This window comes from Chiloscyllium plagiosum, chromosome 45, assembly GCF_004010195.1.
Source record: "Chiloscyllium plagiosum isolate BGI_BamShark_2017 chromosome 45, ASM401019v2, whole genome shotgun sequence".
NCBI lineage: Eukaryota > Metazoa > Chordata > Chondrichthyes > Orectolobiformes > Hemiscylliidae > Chiloscyllium > Chiloscyllium plagiosum.
The window spans coordinates 2,667,577-2,682,752 of NC_057754.1; the positions used below are offsets into that span (position 1 = coordinate 2,667,577).

At 48.6% G+C, this 15,176-nt stretch overlaps 2 protein-coding genes across 2 annotated transcripts in view; one reads left to right on the forward strand and one right to left on the reverse strand.

Moving 5' to 3' along the window:
* The window catches only part of LOC122543816 (pre-mRNA-processing factor 39-like), a 28,399-nt gene extending 26,171 nt beyond the window's left edge, over positions 1-2,228 (forward strand). Inside the window, exon 14 of the mRNA XM_043682618.1 lies at positions 627-2,228. Coding sequence (XP_043538553.1) covers positions 627-689 — 63 coding nt within the window. The 3' untranslated portion in view covers positions 690-2,228. The remainder of the gene's footprint in view (positions 1-626) is intronic.
* Positions 2,229-11,160: 8,932 nt separating this feature from the next.
* LOC122544025 (transmembrane protein 179B-like) lies at positions 11,161-14,889 on the reverse strand. Its single transcript, XM_043683039.1, has 4 exons — positions 14,660-14,889; positions 13,432-13,572; positions 12,735-12,813; positions 11,161-11,603 (listed from the first exon to the last, which is right to left on the reverse strand). Exons 1-4 carry the CDS (start codon positions 14,872-14,874, stop codon positions 11,427-11,429), a joined length of 612 nt encoding a protein of 203 aa, XP_043538974.1. The 5' UTR covers positions 14,875-14,889; the 3' UTR covers positions 11,161-11,426.
* Between the last annotated feature and the right edge of the window lie 287 nt (positions 14,890-15,176).

Below are 15,176 nucleotides of genomic sequence, written 5' to 3' on the forward strand. Positions count from 1 at the left end.
TATGTCTGTGGACAATGGTCTCTCCTCCTGTTAGTGCACAGTCCCACCCCTCACTCCACAATGTAGCCTGCTCTCTACCTGCCCACCTCTCCCAGGGTAAACTCTGTTTTGTTGACATCTCTGAAAGCCGTGTCCCCCTGAGAGGAACAGGGCAGCAGATGCAGAGGAGCACCACCCCCTGCCAATTCCCCGCTGAGCCTCTCACCATCCCCACTTGGGGATACAACGGCTGCTCCTTCAGTGTCGCTGGGTCATAATTCTGGAGTGCCGTAGTCGGTGTAGGTGCACTCACAGACTGGTGTAGCTGTTCAAGAAGGCAGCTCACTACCACCTTCTCAGGGGGCAGTTAGGGACGGGCAGTAATTACTGGGCCCAGCCAGTGATGCACTCATCCCAGGAGCGAGTGAGGAACAAATCTGTGAAAACAGCAGCAACAGTTTGTCCAATGGGGCAAAGTGTGCAGCAGCGCTCAGATTCTTCACCCCGTGTCAGCTGGAGTCTCACCGAAAGCTCAAGCCCTCTGGCTCAGTCGAGAGCATTTAGTTGCAAATGAAGGCTGGGCTGGGTTTTCCACGGTAGACGGAGGCTTGCACCAATTTTCCGATTGTCTTTTTCTCTCGTTGCAGCCTTATGGATCGTATGGATATCAGAACCCGTGGAACTACAGTCAGTATTACCCACACAGCTGAGACGAGCCGGTGGCGTGGCTCGAAGGCGTGTGAACTATGTACATACTGAAAAAAAAGGGACCGATTTCTGTTTACCCTGCCTTTTTCTAAAGCCCCTCAGCCATAAAACACCATCCCCAGCCCCTGATGAGCAGGAAGAGACAGCCAGGCACTGGTATCGAATCCGCGAGGTGTTTTGTGTCCGTTGTGCGGTTGTGATGTTACCCCTGAAGAAAACGACGCCCGTTTCGGGGAGACCAGGCATCTTTTGCGTGCAGTTCCTCCTGACAGGTGTTACCGTCAGGCACCCTACCTTCCTCGCCCTCCTCTTCCTCATGTTTAACGTGGAGAGCAAGAAGGCACGGGCAACTTTTTAATCTGTAGAAGGGTTCGGGTAACGTTTGGTGTGTCGTTATGTTCTCTCCAAGATGGGGGGTTTAAGAGAGCAGGCTCCCTTGCCCCCTTACCTCCACCTGCCCTGCTTCTTTGGCCCTCCCTCCGCACTCCCCCAAGGTGGAGTCTGTACCCAATAACCCCTGCTGAGAGTGAACATCTGGATTGACATCTCATGCTCCTTCCCTCACAGTGCACTACCAAGCAGCTGAGACAGAGCGAGATGGGTTGGTCTTTCTGACCTGATTTCCACAAGCCAAAGATTTTCCTTTTCTGTAATCTCCTTGTGGCTCCGGTGACGGCACTTGCTGCATCCCCTGGTGGCAGCCTGCAGGTAAGTGAGCCGTTTTCCTGGGAGGAGAGGTTTGGAATTTGAAGCAAGGCCTAATAACTTGGCACAGGTACAGCGGCTTACACCAGAAAGATACTTGAAATCTCGGGCTAGTTCATACTGCGATTTACAGTGCTCAGTTACACGGAGTAGCCAAGCACATGACTCCCAGTACAGTTTCACGTCAAGAGTTACGGCTGTTCTAAAAGGCTGCCTCGTGTCTCGTACCCTTGACTTTCGCTGTCTGTCTCAGCCATCTGTTCAAAGATGTGAGCACCCTGCGACCCAGAGTCAGCCGCTAACTCCCCCACCCGCAACACTGGCCTTTCTGTCTTCCCTTTTCCTCGCTCTCCACCCCACTTCCTACCCCCCCCCCCCCCCTTACCTTTGAAACGGTAAAAGCTGCCGTCAGCGAGACACCGTGAGTGCGTCCCATGAGTGGGTCTCGGCTGGACGGGATCCTCTCCTGGCTGAATGCCCTTGACACGGCCCCACCTCAGGTGTAACACTAATTGTGCTCTCTGATCCCTTTCTGCTGCTACCATAATGGACAGGTTCTCACCAGCGTTGTCTATCTGTTGTTGCACAGTGCCGATGGTAGTCTGTAAGTTGGCGTGAGTTGATAAGCCAGAGATTTGTGTTACACCTCACAGCCAGCAGTGACTGACAGCAGATCCCTGACACCTCCAATGTGAATCCTTTATTTTTTTTTTCATCTTCTGTACAAATTCTTGTTCAGGCAAAAACAAACACATTTTTGCAAGTAGCAATTTTTTAATGAATGTAATTTTTTTCTGTGAATGGATGGTGTAAATAAAAGGAAGATTGGAGACGGCTATTTCTGTGCAGTCTGTTGGAGACTGGGCTCAGGAAGAACTTTCTAGAAACGTTGCATCTGGTGTTTAAACACAGTCTGTACAGAAAATACCCTTTCTCTCCCTCAGCATTCTCCGAGTGTGTTTTAAACCTTATCCAGAATTCACTCTATTAAGGTAAATAGCATTGTTTCTGGTTTAAAACATCTCTCTCTGCTTCATAGAGTCATACAGCACGGAAACAGATCCTTCAATCCAACCAGTCCATTCCATAAATAATCCCAAACTAAACCAGTCCCACCTGCCTGCCCCAGGCCCAAATCCCCCCCAAACCTTTCCTATTTGTGTACTTAGTTTGTGTACTTTAGATGTCTTTCAAGTGTTGTAACTGTACCCGCATCCACCACTTCCTCAGGAAGTTCATTCCACATGCAAACTACCCTGTGTAAAATTTTTGCCCCTCGTGTCTTTTTTTAATCTTCTCTCACCTTAGATAAACGTCCTCTAGTCTTGAAATCCCCCGTCCTAGGGAAAAGACACCTATCCACGCCCCTCATGATTTTATAAACCTCTATAAGGTCACCCCTCCACCTCCTACACTCCAGTGGAAAAACGTCCCAGCCTTTCATGATCATTCAAACCCACTGAAGTGCATCTTCATAACCCAAGTATCCCAGTCTTGTAAACAGAACTTCAGTGACCACTTCGAACCACAGCAAACATTTCTTATTAATCAGCACCTATGGGACCAGGAGTATGCTGATTGATTGATTCAATATTCAGATAATCAAGAGGTCCATACGATCAATATAAAAGCACACACTAAATAAGAGAAATGTAATGCAGGGGGTGTACAGGTCACTGTTGTACTTTATTTACAGCGTAAATCACTTAAATAATAATGCAATTTTGGCTTAAATACAACTTAGCAACAGAGACAGCCTTCTCATTTACACCTTCAACTGGCTATCTGGACATCGCGGTATTCAACATTGAATCAATTCATTCAATTATAAATTTTTTAAAACTCTAATTAGGTTAGATTCCCTACAGTGTGAAAACAGGCCCTTCGGCCCAACCAGTCCACACCAACCCTCCGAAGAGCAACCCACCCAGACCCATTTCCCTCTGACTAATGTATCTAACACTGTGGGCAATTTAGTATGGCCAATTCACCTAAGCTGCACACCTTTGGACTGTGGGAGGAAACCCACGCAGACATTGGGAGAATGTGCAAACTCCACACAGTCAGTCAGTCAGTCACCCGAGGCTAGAATTGAACCTGGGACCCTGATGCTGTGAGACAGCAGTGCTAACCACTGAGCCACCGTAATAATTGGACAGAATAATAGGGTCAACTTAGTGATATTTGAGGAGTATAATTTTTTGCTGATTTATTGATTAGCGCTGGTTGCTATATGACATCTCCATTGGCAGTGGTCTGCTTCATCACGAATGCTCCACCGTTAGAAACGGCACAATGCTAGATACCATATTTCCATACCACGTGGCAAGTTTTTATTTGTTCACCTCTGCTCCGATTATGAATTGTTCCAGATTGCCCTGGTGCACCAGGCTGTCCGGTCTGAAAATACTAGAACCTCCTGTTTTTAAAATGGTCTGTGCCACAGGCACCGTGCTCAAGTGCCTTTGCACAGATCAACAATGACAGATTAGGATTGCAATATATTATTTAAAGGGGGAGGAACTGCCATGCAGAGGAATCTTGTACATGAATCAAAAAAAAAAACAGCATTCGGGTGCATCAAGTGGTGAAGCATATTGAATGTTGGTCTTCATTGCAAGAGGGATGGATGATAGAAGTGAGGAAGTCTTGTTCCAGGTCATTGTTGAGATTGTTCTTGGAGCACTGTATCCAGCTTTGGTCTCCTAACTTTCATAGATTCATACAGCACAGAAACGGCCCATCAAGTCTACAGTACCACTAAAAGTGCGCTAATCCAAATTTCCTGCATTTGCCCTTCAATGTTGTATTTGAAATACTCACTCAGATTTTTCTTTAAAGGTTGGAAGATTTCCACCCTCTACTCTCTGCTCAGGCAGTGCATTCAAGGGTCCCACCATCTGCTGAGAGAAAAGGTTATTTTTCGTAACTCCCCTCTGAATCTCCTGCTCCTTCCCCAAAATTTTATTCCACCCCACCTTGTAATTGACCTTTTCAACCAAGAGGAGCAGCTGCTCTCTCTTCACTCCTCATAATCTTATATACCTCAATCGTGTCCCCATCTCAATCTTCTCTGCTCTTAAGAAAACAATCCACGCCTAGTCTCTGCTTGTAGCTCCATTTCTCCCTCTCACACAACGTCTTGGTGAACTTTTCTAGTGCGCTCACATTCCTCCTGTAGTGAGGTGACCAGAACTACCCCTAGTACTCTGGCCAATACTTTGTACAACTCCAACATTCTAGGAGAAAGTGAGGTCTGCAGATGCTGGAGATCAGAGCTGAAAATGTGTTGCTGGAAAAGCGCAGCAGGTCAGGCAGGATCCAAGGAGCAGAAGAATCGACGTTTCAGGCATGAGCCCTTCTTCAGGAAAATCCTTCTTTCTGAAGAAGGGCTCATGCTCGAAACGTCGATTCTCCTGCTTCTTGGATGCTGCCTGACCTGCTGCGCTTTTCCAGCAACACATTTTCAGCTCACAACTCCAACATAAACTATTTGCCCCAAGAGCAAAAGGAGGTAAACTGCTGAAACCAACTATCCCATATGTCTCTTTAACTATTCTTTTCACGTGATCTGTCAGTGATGTCCCCAGGATCCCTCTGTTTCTCTAAGCTATCCAGTGACCCACAATTCATTAAATACACCTCACCTTGTTGTTTCTTCCAAAGTGCATCAACTTGCATTCATCAGGGTTAAATACCATCTGTCACTGGTTTGCCCACCTCACCAACCCATCTATAACTTCCTGTAATCTATAACAATCTTCTTCACTGTTGACTACACTCCCAGTCTTGGTGTCAAATTTGTTCCCTTCACGTTTTCATCAATATCATTGACGTAAATATTAAACAATAAGGGTCCCAGTACTGATCCTTGTGGTACACCACTGGACACCGGCCTCCAGTCAGTCACAGCCTTCTACCACTATTCTTAGTAATAGAACACTAAGAGAAGGTGAGGACCGCAGATGCTGGAGCTCAGAGTCGAGAGTGTGGTGCTGGAAAAGCGCAGCAGGGCAGGCATCCGAAGAGCAGGAGAATCAACGTTTTGAGCTAATGTCCTATTACTAAGCCGGTTTCAGATCCATCTGGCCACGTTTCCTGGAATTACATGTGCTTTAACCTCCTCAGTCAGTCTCCCGTGTGCCACCTTGTCAAAAGCTTTGCTCCAATCCCTACAAACTACACCAACTACCCCCATCCCCACATTTTCAAAAAATTATAACAAAGCCGTTAGGTGTGACTTGCCTCTGACAAAGCTATGCTGCCTATCCCTAATTAACCCACAGACGCTGAAAGAACGGCAGATGCTGTAAATCAAACAAACAAAAAAACAGAAGTTGCTGGAAATGCTCAGCAGGATCTGTTCAGACAAGTGGCAGGTAACGCTTCTGGTACAGTGGCCCTTCCTCTGGTATAGTGGCCCTGCCTCTGGACCCGCAATGTTATCTCTGATTTCCCTTCACAGATGCTGCCAGACCTGCCGAGTTTCTCCATTGCCTTCTGTTTTTGTTCTTTATTAATTCACTCCTTCAGAACTATCTCCAATAATTTCCCTTGCACTGACAGGAGACTCACCGGTCTAATTTCCTGGTTCATCTCTACCACACCTCCTTAAAGTGGAATCATTATCGACCATACTCCAGTCCTCTGGCACTTTCCCTGTGCCAGAGAGAAATTAAAAATTTGTCAGATCCCCTGCAATTTCCTGCCCTCGCCTCCCACAGCAGCCTGGGGTGCAATTCATCCAGGCCACAGAATTTGTCAAAAAATCACACAACACCAGGTTTCATTAGAAGCACGCCAGGCCGTTGGATTATAACCTGGTGTTGTGTGATTTTCAACTTTGTACACCCCAGTCCAACACTGGCATCTCCAGATCATGACAGAATTTGTCTGTTTTTATGTCCCAAAGAGCCTCCAATACCTCCCCATTTCCTGTGTCAAACTGAGCAAGTTCCTTACAATCTCTTTTCCTGAACTCCCTAATCTGTGTTCTCCTTTACCAGAGTGAAGGCCGAAGAAAGGTATTCATTCAATAACTTTCCAATATCCTACAGCTTCTCTCTCGCTCACACAGGTTGTACCCCTTGGGGCCCTACTTGTTCCCTGTTTGACCTCTTCAGTGTATTTATATCTTTGGGAGAGAGGGTTCACTCAACTGCAATGCCTTTTAGTTCACTGGGATATGGGCATCACTGGCCAGGCCAGCATTTATTGCCCTGTCCCTAATTGTCCGGAGGATAGCAAAGGGTCACATTGCTGTAGCTCTGGGGGTAGATCAGACTGATTAAACCCTTACCGAAAGGACATTGGAAAATCCATCTGATTTCACTAATCAGCATTAGGTTCATTGTCATCGTTAAGACTCTTTAACTCCACCTTCTTATTGAATTCAAATTACACCATCTGCCAGGGCAAAATTTGAACCCAGGTCGATGGGGTCTCAGGATTAATAGTCTAGTGGTAATACCACTAGGTCATTGCCTTCCCTAAACATGCAGAAAGCATTGACGTGATGGGCCTGTATCCATTGGAGTTCAGAAGAATGAGTGGGTGATCTTGAAAGATCCTGAGGGCGCTTGGCACAGTAAATTCAGGGAAGATGTTCCCCCCCAAGGGAGACTCTACAGAGAGAGGGCACAGTTTCAAAATAGGGAGTCTCCTATTTAACAATGAGGAAGAATCTCGGAACATTCTTACTGTTTGGAATTATTTTCCCCAGAGGGCTCCTAATCCTTTATGATCGACTAAGGGCCCTTTTTAATGTGTGTGCCTGGTAAACAGGCGGATGGACTGAACTTAACCAAGCTTCAGTGAGCAGGAGCACCGTTACCATTCTGGGTACCTGCTGGCCACAGAGAAGGGCAGAGAGCTCTCCAGATGTGGAAATCCAGTTTGGTGGCGAGGCTGGATTCATTCACCTCAGCATTCGGGAGGCTGAAGGCTGAACTGGCAAAGCCTGACGATGATGATGAGGGCATGATTCATCTGTTTAATAGGGGAGTTGTCACTTCATGCCATTGTAATGCCAAGTTCAGCAGTATCTCTGTACGATAGCGTTTTGTTTGACTCTATTCCCGTAATGCCTCCCAGTTGTGTGGTAATATTTTAAAAACACTCATCCTCCAACCTGTTTCTGGGGTGCTTTTAGCTACTTAACCTCATACCCGCCATGCTTTCCATCACACTCCCTCCAATCCAGGCCTTCAGTGTCTCAATTCCTGCCCTAGCCACACCCCATAGAAACCACTGGAGCCAAGTTTGAGAACTTAAAACAAATTTTATTTATTTATAATGCACCATGGTATTAGTTCAAGCACTTCCATTAGATCTCCAATCACAATTTTAAAATGTTAACCCATGGACAGTGACTGGCCAAGATGGAGTCCATGGACTAGTTGGCAGGAGTATTCGCTGGCATCTTGAACCTCTCCTTGCTTCCATCTGAAGTTCCCTGCCTGCTTCAAGGCCACCGTCATCCCAGTGCCAAAGAGAAACGATGCAGCGTTCTTCGATGACTACCACCCCGTGGCTCTGTCCGCCATCATTATGAAGTGCTTCGAGAGGTTAGTCATGGCTCACTTCATCTCCAGCCTTCCAGATTGCCTTGGTCCTTTGCAATTCACTAAATCGGTGCGACAGGCCCCTAGCCATCTCCTTGGCCCTACGTTTATCCCTGGAATATCTGGATAACAAGGATACCTACGTCAGGCTCCTACTTATTGACTACAGTTTGGCCTTCAACAACATAATTCCAAATAAATTTATTCATAAACTCAGACCGAGGTCTCAGCTTTCCCGCTCTGTAACCGGATCCTCCATTTCTTGACCCATCGATTGCATTCAGTAAGAACGGGCAGCAACACCTCCTCCACCATCCTTCTCAACATAGTTACCTTGCAAGGCTGTGTATTCGGTCCCCTTCTGTACTACTTATACACTCATTACTGTGTGGCCAAATTTCACCCTAACACCATTTACAAGTCTGCCGACGCCACCACCATCAGATCTCAAAGAATAACAAGACAGAATACAGGAAGTAGAGAGCGCTTGGTGGGTGTGGTGTAAAGACAATAATCTTTTCTTCAATGTCAGCAAAACGAAGGAGCTGGTCATTAACTTCAGGAAGCAGAGTGGACGTTTCGCCCCAGTCTGCATCAATGCTGCTGAGATGGAGATATTCCAGAACGTCAAAGTTTCTGGGACTGATGATCACCAATAATCTGTCCTGGTCCACCCAAGTTGACACATCGGTCAAGAAAGCACAACAACGTCTCTGCTTCCTCAGGAGGCTAAGGAAATTCAGCATGCCCACATTCTTGCCAATTTTTGATAGATGCACCATAGAAAATATCCTATCTATCTGGATGCATAGCTGCTCTTCCAAGGCAGCTAAGAGTCTACAGAGTCGCAAACTCAGCCCAGTCCAATCACACAAACCAGCCTTCCATCCATCCCTCCCACTGCCTTGGGAAAGCAACCAACATAATCAAACACCCTTCCCACTCCAATTATACTCTCTTCTGTCGAGGGGAAGATATAAAACTTTGAATACGCACATGCCTCAAGAACAGCTTCTTCCCTGCTGTTATCAGACTTTTGAACAGACAGCTCAAATGTTAGTTCAGATCTCTCTCTCTTCAGCTTTACCACGGTATTCCACACTCTATTCTGCTACCCTGCTGCACTTGGTGTTGTATGATCTGCCTGTGCAGTGCGCAAAACAACGTTTCCCCACTCTATCTCAGTACTTGTGACAGCAAATCAATGAATCCAGGAATCAGTTACACGTGAGCAGTCAACTTAAATCCTGTTACAGATCCCTGCACTACAAGTGTATGAATCTGACACAGCATCTGTGTGAATGCTCACTACCATATGCCTGACGTTAGGGAGGGTGGGATCTTCCTGAAGAAGTGATGAGTGTCCGTGATAACTAAAAGCTCCTTTTCACGGTCACTTGGGAGAACAAGGAGGAAGTAGAAGGTGGTAGTTTTCTCAAAATCTTGTCTCCTCCTTTTGAATAAAACTACATTTTGTGCTTTAAAAAAATTGAGCAAGCTGGAAGACAGTCCATCTTATTTCACACACCAGGTCAGGGACAGCAAAAGTGGCATAAACCCTCATCTTCTCTTCAGACATTTGCTAACCAAATCTGTTTGCAGATATCGTTTCACATCCCTGGAGCAGTTGTGACATTAACCTCGGATACGACACACTGTACCACAAGAGCTTCTCTCTTCAAATCTCAGCCACAGGACAGTCTAACCCTCCTAGAGGGGTACCTGGAACCCTTCTACTTTACATTTTATGCAAAGTACTGCAGCAGCCAGCACACCCTTCCCCTTGGTGCTGTCACGGCCCAGTTTGAAATGGGGTTCAAACTGCTGACCTTCAGGCTGAGATGGGATACACATTGCAGAGTGCAGCTCGATGGATTCACAATTAGGAGTGAGGTCCAGGAGTAAGTTTGCATTGAGAGACTGGCTCACCTCATTTCACACTCTCAGTCAACAGACACCCTTCACCACAGGTTCAGGGGAGAGTTGAGCAAATAGATAAGCAGGTGGAGGCCACTGCTGAATAGTACGCAGTTTCAAAAAGGGCAGAATAGCCAACTCCTGTTTCCAAGTCCGATATTACAGGTAGTGCTGACCTATTGCAAGCATTGGCCTGGACCTTTTCTATCTCCTGCTGTACGTAATTGTTTTTTCAGATTAGATTAGATTCCCTACAGTGAGGAAACAGGCCCTTCGGCCCAACCAGTCCACACCGACCCTCCGAAGAGTAACCCACCCAGACCCATTTCCTTCTGACTAATGCACCTAACACTATGGGGTAATCTAGCATGGCCAATTCACCAGGCCTGCACATCTTTGTGACGGTGAGAGGAAACCCATGCAGACAATGTGCAAACTCCACACACAGTCTGCCCAAGGCTGGAATCGAACCTGGGACCCCAGTGCTGTGAGGCAGCAGTGCTAACCACTCAACCACTGTGCCGCCAAACACAGCAGTGGTTAACACTGAAATTTAACATGCTGCAGTACAACCGGCAACCCGCAGAAAGGGCAGCAGTAGGATGAGGGTACTGCAATGTCAGATAGACTCAGCTGGGGGGTGTGTGGGTGTGGCAGGTGGTAAATGGACAGTCCCTATCTAACACCAACAACTACAGGAAGGTTTAGAAGATGAATTATTTGGTTGCTTGGTGACACAGAGCTTGATTATTGCTGGGGGAAAAAAAAAAGATACTTCATTTTGTTTTGCACTCATCAGGACCATTTGCAAGAATACCAATGTAAGGGGAGAGTCGACATTCATACTGTACTGAGAGGAGGTAACTGTACCCTCGAGTGGTCGAGGTCTTAGCCCTCCCTCCCTTCAATACAAATGTCGCTTTCTGCTTTAACTCACACGTTTACAAATTGTCCCAAGGAGCGCAGAGAAGGAAGCTTTAGTTTGGCAGATGATTTGTTACAAAAACCAGTTTGTCCACATGTCACTGAAAAGCTGTTGCTGATCAGACAGGTGACTGTCTCAGGTTCTCTGCCAGGATGACGTAGCACTCACCCTGTGCCTATGAATCGACAGCCTTCATTCCTCCCCTATCCCACAGACATGATCCCTTCCCACCCCCACCTGCAGAAAACCTCTCTCAGTTCCCAGACCATTCCCCCCCCGCCCCCCCAGATAAGGAACTCAACTACAATCAACTCTGGTTGGACGCTGGTCCACAGGAAAACAAAACTATTTCAAAAGAGGAAGTCACTTTGAACAGACACAAGCCAGCTGCTTTATGTATTCCATGCACACGCAGGCAAAATGGTACCCCCCATTAGCACTAAGTCCCAGTTAGGCAGTCACCGAGGCTGGAATAACAGGAACTCATCTTCAGTCAGTCGTACTGAATCCTCCGAGCAGGGGAGAGAGGGGAAACCTTTACAAACACAAACAGGCAAATACACACATCCTCAAGCGACTCTTCTTGCAGCTCATCCCACGTTTCAAACTGCAGTGACCGCGAGGGGTTTTCACGGTCGGGGTCCCGATGGGATCAAGGGTTTAGTCTCGGGCGTGATTCCGGCCACGGCTGTGCTCCACTCGGGATCGGCGCCGTTCATCGGCCTGAAGCCGTCGAGTCGCCTCCACTGCACGATGAGGACGGTTAATACCACGAGCCAGAAGAAGAAATTCACCCAGGTCGAGGTCTGCAGAAACAAGATGGTGCTCAGAGCCGTCAGCGTGTTGCAAAGACGCAATTATTTTCAACGTTGTGGTTCACGGAGGGGCCGGTGTTGGACTGGGGTGGACAAAGTTAAAAATCACACAACACCAGGTGACAGTCCAACAGGTTTATTTGGAAGCACTAGCTTTCGGAGCGCTGCTCCTTCATCGGGTAACTCCAAAAGCTAGTATGCTTCCAAATAAACCTGTTGGACTGTAACCTGGTGTCGTGTGATTATTTTTTTTTTTTAAATGCAGGCTAACCTGTGTAGCCACAAATTCAGGAGGGGTGTGAGCAGGTTGGAGGATCTCCACATGGGCCTGACCAGGCTGGCTATAAACAGGTCCAGGCAGAGGGCTGTGGGGAGGTTGAGGTGGGGCGGGGTGTCGAGCAGCTGTCCACCCCTCGCCGGTGGTTATGTTTGACCTGGGGGAGAGGGAGCACGCTCAATGCTCTCACTGCCTTCAGAGAGAGGTGGGCACTGTGGGATGGGTTCAGGGTTTCATTTCCCTTCCAACTCCATTTTCATTTACTGCCCTCCCTCCCACCCACCCCCTCCCCCCAATCCCATTCCCCTCCACTTTATGGTTTGCATTGTCCTTAATGGACTTTTGCTTGGAAAATGTTGAACTGGCTACAGGGGTGTTTTTATTGGTGTCAAATACTGGTTTCAAAATAAATTGAGATGGTGATTTCGGTGGTTGGTAGATCAGTTGCATGTGAGAACAGGGCACGAGTCAGGAGGGTGAGGGAATATTCCCCACTTGCTCCTGGTTAGGGGCAGCCCCAACAACACTCAAGGAACTCGACACCATCCAAGGACAAAGCAGCCCCCGCTGGATTGGCACCATATCCCCACTCCCTCCACCACCGATGCTCAGTAGCAGCAGTGTGCACCATCTACAAGACGCACTACAGAAATTCACCAGACTGTACCTCATACCCACTTCACTTGGATTCCAGGAGAAAGTTTGAGTACACGGAGCGAGGGGGGACTGGGCTGACAGAGGGGTATCATAATTTAAGGTAAGCTGAAGTTGGCACAGAGTGGGGGTTCAGACACAGAAAGGTCATAACACTAAAGAACACAATAGTAAAACAGACTTGGTCTCACCTCAGCACTGGTAAAGTTTTGGTAGAATCGGGAACCGTTGTACGATGATGTCCAGTTCATTTTCTCACTATCTGCGCAGCTGAGGAACAGGAGAGGGTTTAGACCCAGGCACTGTCTGTGTTTGTTCCATCGCCCCCAACCACACAGCCTTGCCATTAAGCTCTGCTCCTCCCATAACTCCCAGCTCACTCGGACAAACATCGAAACTACATCCAGGACAACACAATCCCAGAAGAAATACTGTCCAATTGGAGGGGTCAGCGCTGAGGGAGCAGGCGCACCAGAGGGTCAGCACTGCACCATTGGATGAGGTGACTTTCAGATGGGACAGTCAGCGAAGGAAACCGCCCCCATCCCCCCAAAAAAAGAACATGACCTCGGTCATTCACACTGCTGCTGCGTGACAGTTGGCCGCAACGACCGAAGTGGCCTCAGTTCAAAAAGGGAAGTGATTTGTTGGCCGTGAGGTTCCGGGATGGTGAAAGGCGCTAGGGAAATGCAAATCTTCTCTCTGCCCTCGGTCCTTCAGGCTCTCTCTTGGTTTTGTAACGAGCGAGGGGTGCACTCTCCAACTCCCTGCCTCTGGAAGCCCCATGCTTCATCATCGAAACACCCCACCCCCCCCCCCACCGCCAGGGACTGGGGTGATTGCAGCCACATGGTACCACCGCCGCACCCTGGCACCGGTCCTCCTTACCTCTTGATGCCCACCCTGGTCTCCGAGAGAAGGGACTGACAGAACGAGCTGAGGCCGACTCGCAGGAGGCAGCCAGCGACCAGTAGGAGGAAGAGGAAGACGCCTGCTGTCACCAGACAGGCTGTGAGCCATCGTAAGCCCCTGAGCATCCAAAACACAAACAGAGTCTCAGTGTGACCAGCCATCTCTCTGCACTACCCCATTCCCCCACCACAGTCTCACCCCATCGCTCCCCATTCCCTCAGTCTCTCCCTCCATCCCCAGTCTCACCCCCACACAGGCACCTCTTCCCCATGTCCATCTCTCCACCCCCACCCAACCCTGTCCTTCTTCCTCATCTCCCACCCCCGACAGGTCGCAGGTCAAAGGTGATCGATTCTGCAGATCAGAGACAGATCAGATCAGTTTAGGACAACGTTCCCTGGAGTTCAGAAAAACGAGGGGGTCATCTCATAGAAACTTATAAAATTCTAACAGGACTAGACAGGGTCAACACAGGAAGGATGTTCCTGGTGACCCAGGGGCTCACACTCTACAAAAGGCTGTTTTAGACTGAGATTCGAAATTTCTTAACCTGGGGAGTGGGGAGCCTGCGAGACTCTCTGCCACAGAAAGGAGTTGAAGATGAAACATTGAATGTTTTCAAAGAGGAGTTTGATCCTTTTAGCCTGAAGGACTCTCTCAGGAATATGGAGCACAGGGTGGGCGGGGAAAATCAGGAACAGGGACTGAGTTGGACGATCAGCTCTGGCCATGTTGAATGGGAGTAGCAGGCCCAAGAAGCTGAATGGCCTCCTCCTCCTCCTCCTCTCTTAGTTTACTAATATCGATCAATCCTCACCCCAACTCCGTTAAAGACCCTGGCTGTAGCCTGCACTCCAGTTTGCCCCGCTGCGACGTGGGGGGAAAACGTGCATTGCTATAGCGCCATCGGAAGGAAGTTGGGCGACCACGTGACGGCCTCACCTCGTCAAGAGCCGATCCCGGTCGGATTTAAAGGGCACCTTTTTGGGGGTGTGCGGGAGCTCTACCAGAGGGAGTGTTATCAAGAGGACACCCAGATGTCAGGGAGGGGGCTTCCTCTCAGTGGGTGGAGGCAAGCTCCAGGAAACCGGTGCACTGCATCGCGCAGTTGGCAGCCAAGGGAGGGATTTGGAGTACATCTCCCCAGGGGGTCTTCCACCATGGACGGTCTACCACGAGTGGGCACAGTGGCTCCAACACTCACCTGTCTGTTTCCTCAATGAAGCTGCTGTAGATGAAGTAGAAGACAGTGCAAAAACAATAGATGGCGACGCCCACCGAGACAGCACTGACGAAGCCGCAGAGGGTGACACTGCCAAATTGCTCCACCACCAGGGATTTTGCCGTGGAGTTGTACTTAGCCACGCCGTAGAGGATACAACCAGAGCCAAACTCTCCCTGAAACCAGAGCACAGGCATAGGGATCACAGACTCCAACCAGGAGCCCCCTTCACCCCAGAGACCAACACCAAGACGAAAGAGGAACCAGCGCTCACCATCTTCACCTTGCCCAAACAGCACCCCATCCCCTACCAACCCGTCTCCAACCAAGCAATGCCCCAAACCACCCCTCCCAAATCCCCAGCCAACTACGACCCCCAAATCCTCAACCAATGCCCGCCAACGTTGACCCACAAACCCTCAACCGATGCCCCTCACCAAACCTCAACCAACCTTGGCCCCCCCCAAAGTCCCTCACTACTCCCCTCATTCTTCAGCCA

Bases quoted from the DNA above. Each gene is read 5' to 3' on its own strand.
- LOC122544025 (XM_043683039.1), bottom strand. From the start codon at position 14,874: ATGCCTGTGCTCTGGTTTCAGGGAGAGTTTGGCTCTGGTTGTATCCTC. The intron at 13,573-14,659 runs GTGAGTGTTGGA...TTGGATGCTCAG, and splicing joins TTCATTGAGGAAACAGACAG to GGGCTTACGATGGCTCACAG. The intron at 11,604-12,734 runs GTGAGACCAAGT...TTGTTTCTGCAG, and splicing joins AAAACTTTACCAGTGCTGAG to ACCTCGACCTGGGTGAATTT.